Raw genomic sequence first — 11,633 nt, forward strand, 5'->3', positions numbered from 1 at the left:
CCTCAATTTCTTCTTGACTGGGAAAGCTTAAGCATTTCAGGGTTAGTGGGACTGCAGTAGGGACTGAGCCATATGTTTAGTGATGGTTGTTGGGAGCAGGGACATAGGTGTGGAGTCCAGAGCTTTCCTGCTCTTTCAGGGATTCACTGTGTCTCTAGAATTCCCTCTTCAGGTTTCTGTGTGGGACTCAGCATGGTTTCTTTTTTCCCTGTCCTATTTTCCCTACAAGTTTACTTTTGTTTATCTACCTGAAGGGTCTGTTGGGAAAGAGTCCTCCCAAGCCTTCATCATCAGTGAGCAGGAGCAGAGAGTGAAGAGGTTGGAGAAGCTCAAAAATGACTTTGAGAAGATGAAGAATGAGAGAGACGAACTCTGGGGTATCCTGGCACATTATACTGACAAGGATTTGAAAAACAGGTAGTCATTATGCCCAGTTCTCAGCTGACTATCTTGAGCCTTCTCTGTTGAGCCCAGATTTCCACATATCATAGGAGGCTACAACTTCAGGTTGTTCTCATGTCCAAATTCATTTTGCTGATTGGATATTCGACACAGAACTTGAAGTTCAGATAAGAATGAGATGGGGTCATGGGCCATTTTAGTTCCTCCAATGTAAATCAGAGCCCTTGGCATGAATCACAGTCTTCAATTAAAGGTAGTACTGGGTGAGCTCTCATCAGTCATTTTGAGAAGCCTGGACTGCTGTTGCTTTGTGGGAGAGACTAGCTACTGTGTGTTTACGGTCAATCATTTTTGTAATTTCCTGGAGGTGCTTGGGGTCATTAAGTCTTGTCAAGAGCCTAAAGGACCTGGTTCTACATGCTGCCCCTCAGTGACTGGATTTGCTGCAAGTCATCTGTTCATAATACACTGAGATACTGCCAGATCACTGTGTTTATTTGGGATTCTGAGTGTGTGTGTGTGTGTGTGTGCATGTGCGTGTGCATGTGCGAGAGAGAGAGAGAGAGAGAGAGAGAGAGAGAGAGAGAGAGAGAGAGTGTGTTTTTGTGTATTCAATTTAAGATCCAAGGAGTCTGTGTAGTGTGATGGGGCCTGAGGATTTACCTGACTCACTTTTCAGGTAATGATAGTGAGGAGACCTTGGAGCTTCACTTTTAGCAGCAGAGCACGTGACCTCTCTGCTCACTTCTAATGGTCATTGGAAACTCCTGATATATGTCATAATACCTATTCCCGGTAAATTCTGAATATGTTCTCTGGTAATTAATGTAGCAATAGACACAAGGATTTAAAAATTCTTGTCAATAAACAGAAAAAGAGTTATTATGGCTTTAAGTTGGACCCAGGCCTGTGGCACAGGCTCTTGGAAAGTTCTTGGAGACCTAATCTATTTCTTCAAGCCCCCTCAGGGAGCTAAAGCAGGTCAGCTTTGTTCTTTTATTTCCTAGCTCTACTGGGCCCAAACCAAGTTTGACAAGTTTAATAAGCACCAAGAGGACCCAGTACAAAGGAGCCAGGATGTGGCATATGTGAGCTGGGGTTGTCCACGATTCAACTTGAATTGATATAATCCTTGAATCCTTAGTTCAGGTCTTATTTGCTCCATGGAGCATGCCCTCCCACAGGTTCAACTTTGAGACCATGATGCTGGAGATGCAAAACCACGAGGTGATGACCTATCTCAAGAAAATTCCTCAGCAGATCAGTGAGGCCTTGTAAAAGTGCCAATAGCTGACTAAAGAAAATCAACTTTACTGGTGAGTGACTAACTGGTGTGTGACTAACACTGTAGTTTTGCCCAGCTGTAGACACAGAATGTGTCTGGACATCATTGTCTTTGAAACAAATCCCAAATAAATACACTGGTTCCATACTTTTTGCCTCTCAACGGGAAGCTTGCCTCGCTCAAAGAAAGGCTCTAGGATTGTTACCTCTTGGACTCATTTTGATCAAGTGTGATGAGTCTGTGAGCCCCTGCAATCATTGTCCTTCCCAACAGAATGTCCTCTAGATAGAAAAGGTGTGCACCTTAATGGAGACATCAATCTACCTTGAGTCTCTGGGGCACTGAAAACACATTTATAGACCTGTTTTGCATGAGACACATAGGAAGATGTGACCTGTTGGGTCTGTTCTCTCCTAGAGAAGGTTTACACTGTCTCTACCTACAGGTGGTTTTCTAATACCAATGACATATATGCAGTTGTGTGGCCCATGTCCTCTTCTGGGAGACACATGAGTCCCTGTTGGTGTCAGGATTTTCAGAAGTACCTTGAGTCTTCTGGAATGTTGTTGTCTTCTGAATTTGAAATTCCTATATGTGAGGTCCCATGGCTACTCTGGTCTGTAGTCTGGGGCTGTCTGGGGATCAGGGCCCATCATGAGAAAAGATGGTACTTGGAGAAGCGCGAGGAAGATGGATGCTGCCTAGGAATCACCATTTATTCTCTGTGCTTCAGCATCAGGAACTGTCACCTCCTTACAGAATCTCTTCTTATGAAGACTCAAGTAAAAATCCTATGGAACAAGAACAGGCAGGTGCTTAGGGAGCAGATTACACTGGATGGTTCTAAGGAAACAAAGAGGCTGGGTGTGGAGGCCAGCATGAACATATATGACAAATACACCAAGCAGCAGCAGGTAGGATGCACTAAGGATGACCAGGGGCAGGTTGCCCTCATGTTTCACCATGAACACAGTCAAGCTCAGAAAACCATCCTCCAACTTGTCCAGGCACTCTCCTATGTCTTATCCAGTTGTTCATTACAGGGATCATTTACAAGACTTTCTGTGGAGTTAGGCTCTTTCAAGAAGCTGGAAGATTGGCAAGCAAACCCTCTGACTCAACTACAAGCTACAATTCGTTAAGATAGATAGGGTGAACACACATTACATACCAACTTGCAATTATTCTAGATGGGCTCTATGTGGCTGCCTCCTTTGTAGTGGCACAAAACATTGAGTGATGAAGTCAGCGCCTGTAGCTTGTTAGCTTTGTACCCATGGCTCCAGCTGCATATGTAGGGGAGGATGGCCTTGTGAGACATAGGTGGGGGACGAGGTCTTTGTTCCCAAAAGGCTGCATGCCCAGTGTGAGAGAATTCAAGGGCAGCTAGATGTATTAGGGGGCTCAGTAGAGGGTATCCTAATTGAAGTAGGAGGAGGGGCAATGGGATAGAGGGTTTCTGGGTGGCAGCAATGAAGAAAGAGGATAACATTTAAAATGTAATAAAGTATCTACAAAAAATTATTTTTTTAAAAAAGAGGTGGGTTGGGGTCTTGTATCTTTTCTCTCTCCCTCAACCCTTGCATTGCAAGATGGTCTCTTAACCTAACCGAGATCTTGGGTCACACTAACAGAGCCTGAAAAGCAGCTGGTCAGTCCTGGTTTCTGCCACTGTTGCTAGAGTTCTTTCCTGGAGCTTGTATTCTGGAGTTGACTGGATGAACAGGGATGTCTGAAAGGCTTCTCTCAGGCTGAGAATTTGGGTGAGAGATGTGAGGCTTCAAGAGAAAAATTTCTCCAACTGTCTCATACTAGTCTGCATAAGTTACTAAATTTTTTTTAGTCCCCAAGGGATAGATTACAGAGTCCTGGGACTCTCATGAAATATCAGCTTTTAACAGTCTACATTCAATGGTTCCTCCAGCATTGTGGTCTCCTTATTGTGTGTGTGGGGGGAGAAGGTCATGTGCATATATATATATATATATATATATATATATATATATATATATATATATATATTGATGGGTGTGTTGAGAGGCCAGTTAATTACATGTGGTTTTGATCAGTCTTTCTGCAACATAGCCCAGGACTGTCACTGAATCTAAAACTTACTATTTTGGTTAAGCAGTCTGACCAGCATCTTTAAGTTTTCTATCACCTCCAAGGAAGAGCTCCTGGAATTGTTTGTATCAAGTATTTGATACAAGGTTTAATTACCAGAGAGAGGAAGAACATTTTTAAATATTTCATTGTTTTGGGTTTTCTTGTTGCTGTTGTAAGAAAACTATTTATTAACATGAAGAAGCCAGTGCTGTCTGCTCCAGGTGTCAGATACACAACTTGGCCCCCTGTGCCTTCTTGTGAACTTTGTTGTCATTTTGGTTGAAATCATCAGGGAAAGGAGGAGGGTGTTTGTGGGTCAGGATGGGTCTTACCCAAGACACCTGGACTCCACATAACCCACAGGTCAGTTATTCAAACCTATATTTTATCAAACAGAACCCATGTTGCCAACACTTAAAAGTGAATAGTTTCATATTTAGCCCAGACCAGCCTTCCCAAATCTTACCATGTGACCTTAGTTTCCCCTTCCCAGTCCTTCCTTCATTCATAACAACTTTCTAACCCTGGGTTTGGAGGCCCACCCATGTGAGGAACAACCACAAAGCAGACATGTAGCTCTTGTAACCACAGCAGGATATGGGGCACAAAGGGCTGCTCAGCAACAGCTGGCTGCACACATGAGACAAATGGTGGCCCCAAGGTGGTCCTATTCAGAGGAAACTTATGGACCTGAACACCAGTCTCTTGTTCTACGATAGGAGTGTGGGGCTCACCACAGTGTCGGTGTCAGTTCACTTTGCATCAAGGAAACATGAAACAGAGCAGCAGGTCATCATGCTGCTACACCTAGCTCAATAGAACAAAAGGAGACAAACAGTGGTGTAAAGTCAGATTGTGAACCATTCATAGTGGGAAAATTCTTTATCACTATTGAAACTGGTCATAGAGGGAAATCTATTTACCCACATTGAAATCATTTGTAGGAAAACCAAAGACTGTGGTACATGGAGGTGAGTAGGAGGCTGCTGTGTCAAATGCATGGGCCTGAGAGTCAACAAGGCTGGCTAAGAGTCTGTGTGCCCTCTCTGCTCTTGGTGGATAGTGACTGCCTGCTGGAAGGTCAGGTGGCTCATTGCATCTTCTCAGCATCCTAGTTTGTTTTCCTCATTACCTCCTACCCTTTTCTTTCCAACTTTGCCTAAGCTTGACTCAGTTATCTTTGGTTCTGTAGTTTGTCCTGCGTATTACTCTCTGAAAAACTGAGTTGCTTGGTGTTGCATCTGCATCTAGCAGAAGGCCCATAAGTATGGTGAGGTGCTAGAACAGGGCTACCTCAGACAGCTCCTTGGGCTCTTGGTAGTCTAAAGCACTCACTCTGTGTTCTGTCTGTAGCACTCTGTAAAAGCTGTCATTCAAAAATGATTTGCTTTAAGTTAAAATCATCCTCTAGGAGGGTTGGAAGAAGTGAAGAATTTCAGACATTGCTGATGATATAAAATGGGTCAGCCCTGTGAGAAGCCATATACATCTTTCAGAAAGATATACTGTAGTCCCCATAAACCCAGCAATTCCAGAACAAAAAGTAGGTGTCCACAGAGAAGTTAGGGCAAATCATGTTTGTAGTGGTACTCCACAGAGCTATCCTGAAGTAGGAACTATCCAGATGTCCATTAGTCAAGTACAGTGTAATCCAGACCTTCCATGGTCTAGGGTGATAATACATGCCACCATTTGGTCTTGATCTAGTCAGACTCATTTTCTACAAAATAACCTTGACAGAATCCCCTTATATGGAGAAAAGTCTCACTTTGTATCCTGGTTATAGAGATTTCCTACTTGCCTGCCCTCATAGCTTTGGTTACAAAGCCACACAGGCTGTGGAAAATGGAGGGCCTATTGGAAGATGCTGCTAACTTTGGAGTCCCTGAGAAGCAGTGAGCAAGAGCCAGGATCCTGCTTGTCCACTCCAAAACCATGATCCTATTTGCCTTTGCTGTGAACCAAGCCTACTGTGCACAGCCTTGGGAACTTGCTAAGCAGGCTTGGATACCAAGCCCTAGCCCCATATTTCCATCCTTTGTTTATTAGGGGAAAGCATTTGTTTTATTGACCTGTCTATAGGCTATGCCTACTATTTTCCTATCCCATTCATGGATTTTTTCTTTCTTTTTTGAAAAATTTATGCAGTTATGTATGTGAGTACACTAGCTCTCTCTTCAGATACACCAGAGTAGGGCATCTGATTTTACTAAAGATGATTTATAAGCTACCATGAGGTTTTGGGATTTGAACTCAGGACTTCCAGAAGACAAGTCAGTGCACCTAGAGGCTGAGCCATCTCTCCAGGCTTTTGTTCAATTCAAGGGTTTATTTCTTATGCCTTTATACTATCCTGGATGACCTCTTATGCTATCATGAATTGGGAAATCAAAATGTTTCTGCAATGAACTACACTTGTATGTGTGAACATATACTTGTGTGTGTTCAGTAATGTGTGTGTCTGTCTCTTCCTCTCTGTGTGATTGCGGTGTGTGTGTGTGTGTGTGTGTGTGTGTGTGTGTGTGTCCATGGCCTGGCTGAAACAGTGGAGCATCATTTTGCTGTCTCTGAGATGAGGAACTAGGACAGTACAGCAGGAGCCAAGGAGATTTCCTTTACCTGTCTAACTGCATTTTTGGGTCTCAGTCCTTCCACATGACTCTCTCCTCAGACATCTAGGAACAGCTCAGAACATTGTTCTGATCCATCTTTAAAGAACTCCTGTTTATTAAACATTTGTGATCCACAGAATTTGTGTCAATTGTGTACACTTTCTTCACTTTTGAACTCTCTGGTATGACCTGAGGCGATTGTCCCTTAAGTCATCCCACAGATAATACTACAGTATCTATACACAGAGCATGGGTATCCTTCTTCCTTCATGAATATTCATTTTAGAGTTCAAGGCTTATCCTTGGGAAGATTTATATGTAGCACACTTGCTGATTATAGTATCTCTTCAGTGAGCATGAATTTCCTGTGAGATGGTTTCTCTGGGGATTCACAGATGGTGGGGCTCAAAAGTAGAACCATGCAGGTTCCTGCACTCCAGATATAATAAGAGCCTTCACATCAATAATAATTAGGGTCCCTAGATATTCCCTAGTATATTCCTCCTCCTCCTCTTTTTCATCCTCCTCCTCTTCTTCTTCCTCTTATTCTTCATCCTCTTCCTTCTCTTCCTTCTCCTCCTTCTCCTATTCCTCCTCTTCTTCCTATTCCTCTTCCTCCTTCTCCTCCTCCTATTCCTCTTCTTCCTCCCATTCTTCTTTCTCCTCCTCTCCTTCCTCTTACTTCTCCTTCTCTTCCTCCTCTGCCTTTTTTCCATCTCTGTCTTTATATCTATCTATTCCTGTCTCTCTTCTCTCTTCTCCTTGTGGTCCCTGCCTCTGACACCCTCCCACTCCCACAACCCAGTAACTCAAACTCAACCTCCCTCTATTCCCCGAAGCTATTTGCTGTGACCAGTTTTATTTAATGAATAGTTTTAAATTGGTGAGCATGGTTTACACATCAAAGGCAGGTATACATGAGGATCTGCTCATCTTGGAGCAGCCAGGTCTTGGGGCAGAACTTAGAATTTCAGCTGCACCTGACCAACCCCCTTAAACATGTGCATTAATATTTAGGTGGTTTTGTGTTTAAAACTAAAACATGAAATGGGAAGCCAAGGTGCTATGAGAATTCAGAAAAGCTGCTGAAAAGAGGTCTGTGTTGGTGTGTGTAAGCAATCCTCTCTTTGGAATGTGAAGACCCTGAGCAAGCAGAAATGCATGGAAATGAACAGATGCTACCCAAAGTAGAATGAAGGCCAAACATGACTATTGCCAGGACATCATCAGCAATGACAGAAAGCAGATTTCGATGGGACTTCTTAGTGCCTGCATGTCATGGATAAGTGGTACAGCATGATGCCTTGGGTTCACATCCCCAGAAAAAAGAACACAAAGAAAAAAATGAGGGGAAGGAAGGAGAGGGAGAGATGGGGGAAAAAGTGATAATACAGCTAGGTTGGTTTTTTCAGTTATGGCAAAGCATTTAACTGCTTCTCTGTGATTAAAAACAAAATCAGATTGTGTCAGGGTCAGGAGACCTGTGTTGGAGCTAAGCAGTACCCCAACTAGCTATTTTTAATTTTAATACTTTAACCACACTAACGTATATCTCAATGAACTCCATGTGCCATCAGCAAATGAAACAAAATGTGTCGATCATGTTCAGCCTCTCTTTATCTGGGTCCTCCCAACATAATCAGTCTCAGTAGTGTCTTCTCTACTTTTCCTTTTATACCATATTATTCCATTCACCTCTAAAATGGCATCCAACACTCTACAGGGGTCCAGAAATTATCCTTCAAAGGCACATGGATTCATCATGTTCGGAAGCCACTGACCTAGAACCACCACATGAGATACAATACTCTGGTTGGAGACCCAGCTCCGATGCTGAATTACAGATGTTTCCTACCACCTTGGGAGTTACAGTTTCTGGACTGTGAGTTGAATGTGCAGAACTGCATGGTGAGAGGAGAGAAGTCTCTGGAGTTGGAGCTATAGGTTTATTTTGAGACCCTCTCAACACTTGCTTCTTGTGACTGCCACACTGAGTTGTCATCTGACCCCCTCATGCATACAGTAACATTCACCCACATGCCTGCAATAAATAAATAAATGTGATAAAAGTATTTGAGTGCAGTTTGGGTGTACAGACTTAATTGTAGGACCTAATTTATTTAACCTTCTGGTGTATCAACTTTATTATGAAGATTCTGGCCAGCAAAGGGGGACCCCGAAGGACAAGCTGGGTGCTGGGACCTGGAACCTTTTCCCTGTGGTTGTGAGCCTTAGCTCACTAACTAGAAGTTTCTCTAACCCTCCTTTTAATGTTTTTTCTACCATCCTTAGAAATAAAAGCTGCAAGACTCTATCTTACCACAAGGTGTCAGACAAGGGTAACTTATTCTTCAAAGGCCTTTTACACTCTGATGAAAGTCAGGGAATTCAAAAGAATATATAAGAAGCATTAAAATATGCAGAACAGTGGAGTGCAGAAAATCTGTTTGATCCCAGCACTCAGGAGGCAGAAGCAGACTGATGTCAGAAAGAGGGGAAGTTTGGGCCCAGGGTCACATTAAAAACAAGACCCAGACCTACCTTGGGAGTTACAGTGTTTGCAGTCTGAGTTGAATCTGCAGAACACTGTAGAAGGGTCCCTGAATTCGGAGCTAATGCTTTATTTTGAAATCCTCTCCACCCTTGATTCTTGTGATTGCCACACAGAGTTATCATCTGACCTCCACTTGGGTATCAATATTCTTTCAAGTACCTACAATAAATAAATAAATAAATAAATAAATAAATAAATAAATAAATAAATAGAGAGATCTAAGCTAATCAAAGCTCATGATGACACTGTTTCAAAATAAATAAAATGATACAAAATTAAATAGTTAAAAAAAATCAGCATTTGGTACTGTGTGGAAAAAAAAGGATAATCATGGAAAACGTTGATGGGAGTTTATTTTCTTTACATTTCCTAATCAGCCTAGTCTGGGAATGCTGTGCATGAAATTCCTGAGATGCTGTTATTGAGATCTCAGTCAGTAACTTCTGAGGATGGCTTCATTTCAGAGGAGTAGATTACCCACTGACACTTTCTCTACTTCCTCCTTCTGAAATTTTCACCTTATTGACAGCAATATATATATATATATATATTTGTTCGTAATTCCTGAGTGCTCCAGGAAGCTGTCCTTAATAGAAGAGATTGGAAGGTGAGATGGGAAGGAGTAAATCTGGTGTAAAAGTCACTCACTAACTCAGATTCATTCTTTGACTGTGCTAACAGTTCTCTGGGAAACTGCTACATGTCTGGACACCAACCACATGTTAGCTACAGAGCAGTTGGTCTCCAAGTGTGATCTAGGATTAGTACAGTATCACCTGGCGACCAGTGAAATGCACAACTGCAGATTTCTTCCAGACCTGATCCCGGAATGGAACATGTCCCAGGTGTCAGTAGGTTTCCAGTGATCCCTCCAGTGATCCCTCCTGCCTTGAGATGGATCACTACTGGGGACCCCTGCCGGCAGTTGCTGGCAGTTGGCACTGTGGGCGCCCCCATGCTCCTGCAGAGGTTGAGGGGCGGGGTCTGCGGAGCAGGCTATGCTCTGCAGTGAGAATCCGGTTCCACATGGGACTGTTAGGACACCACGTGCCTTGCATTTGGATCCCACGGAGAAGTGAGTGAGTCCCAAGTCTCTTTCCGAGGCCCCATGCAACTGCCTTTATAGGCCTCAGGAATCTGCTGCGGGCCTAGGAGGGGTGAGGCTAGTCTCAGGAGTGGGCAAGGGGGCAGAGGTGCTCAAGACAACCCAGCTCTGAGTGCCCCTTCAGCCCCTACTGGCTCTTGGAGAGCTCCAAGGTGTTATGGGCCTGGCATAGAGCATAGGGTGCTGGTCAACTTTGCAGTCAGATTGAGTTCCACCACTAAAGTTTGCCAACTTGGCAGTTTGCACAAGTTTGCCTCCCTGGATGAATGACTGGTACATCATCCTGCTGTTTGGGCTGGTCTCTTAGTGGAATTTTTTTCATTTGAAGTCCTTGGAACCCAGATCTTACTCTTTTGGGATCTGGGTAGGATTCTGGTTTTCTTTAAAATAGTCGAAGCTTTTAAGTAAGGAATTCAGGTGAAAGCAACTAAAGGCATTTGTAGTGGTGGAATTGAAGTCCACTTCAAGTTGGGTTATGCTGTTTCCTTGGCGTGGGGCATGCATCCACATCTCAATATTAAATCAAGGCAATGTATTTAATATTAACGTTAAGCACTTGAGTAAGTAATGCTTTAAGAATCAGCACTGTGTAGAACACTTCCCCTTTTCCAGTAATTAACTGTGGCAAAGCAAAAATACATTTGAAAGACTTATGGGACATGCCCTGCAAACCACAATGTATTCCAGTCATTGGGTTTCTTGGATTATAAATTCTTGGCCAGACACATGAATCTGTTGGGCTGTGTCAGTATTTAGTAGGAACACCCAGCCATCCTATTCCAGCAAAACAGAATTCAGTGTTTAATGGGTAAGAAGCCTAGCGAGTGTTAGTTAAAATCCTTTAGTTCTTGACATCTCTGCACTATGCTGTGTCCTGCTGGGTTTGTTGTGCAGCCTGGTGAAACCTTCTCTCCTGTAGGAGTTCAATGATAGGTTTAGCTAATGTCTGGTGAAAGAAGGCATGTTTCATTTAAGTGGTACTTTGATTTCCCAGTTTGGGGCACACAGTCAACAGTCTCCCTAGCTGACATGGATTCTATTCCTTAGTGATGTTCCTCAGCATGGTTCCATGCAGACAAATGGCTGGGCATCTCTTCTGGGCCACTCTGGCCTTCCACCCACAGTCTCTAGGTAGTGGCTGTCTGTCAGCAAGCACCAACAACTCGCTGCATGTCACCATCTGTCTATAAAGTGTCATCCTTTAAGATGCATGGCATTACCACACAGTTCTTGCTGGAATCTTTGCCTGTCCTGAACCAAAAGGTTTTTGAGAACAGACATATCATTTGACTTTGTATTTGCCGTGTCTCCCATCATTGTTCAGTGTGGTTAAGGAATTAACAGTGAACAGCAATATATTTATGCATCACTGTCTGCCAGCTTGAACCACCAGACTAAAATACACTCTAAACTTAGAGTAAACTGTTTAGTACAATGCATGCTACTCGATTCCTAGGTACCTCATATCAACCTACTCTATAATATTGGTTAAAGTCAGCAAATGCCATGAAGTAATGCATCTTGAAGACAGACTGTAAGCCCCTCACAAGCAGGCTTGAACTCTCCTTC

At 43.1% G+C, this 11,633-nt stretch overlaps 1 protein-coding gene across 1 annotated transcript in view; it reads left to right on the plus strand.

Moving 5' to 3' along the window:
- LOC117702781 (disks large homolog 5-like) overlaps window positions 1-2,829 on the plus strand; it is a 75,638-nt gene extending 72,809 nt beyond the window's left edge. The window contains 2 exon segments of the mRNA XM_076928204.1: window positions 1,587-1,718; window positions 2,421-2,829. Of these exon segments, the coding sequence (XP_076784319.1) occupies window positions 1,587-1,718; window positions 2,421-2,829 (541 nt within the window).
- Window positions 2,830-11,633: the final 8,804 nt, after the last annotated feature.

The sequence above is a fragment of the Arvicanthis niloticus genome, chromosome 2 (genome assembly GCF_011762505.2).
Source record: "Arvicanthis niloticus isolate mArvNil1 chromosome 2, mArvNil1.pat.X, whole genome shotgun sequence".
Taxonomy (NCBI): Eukaryota; Metazoa; Chordata; class Mammalia; order Rodentia; family Muridae; genus Arvicanthis; species Arvicanthis niloticus.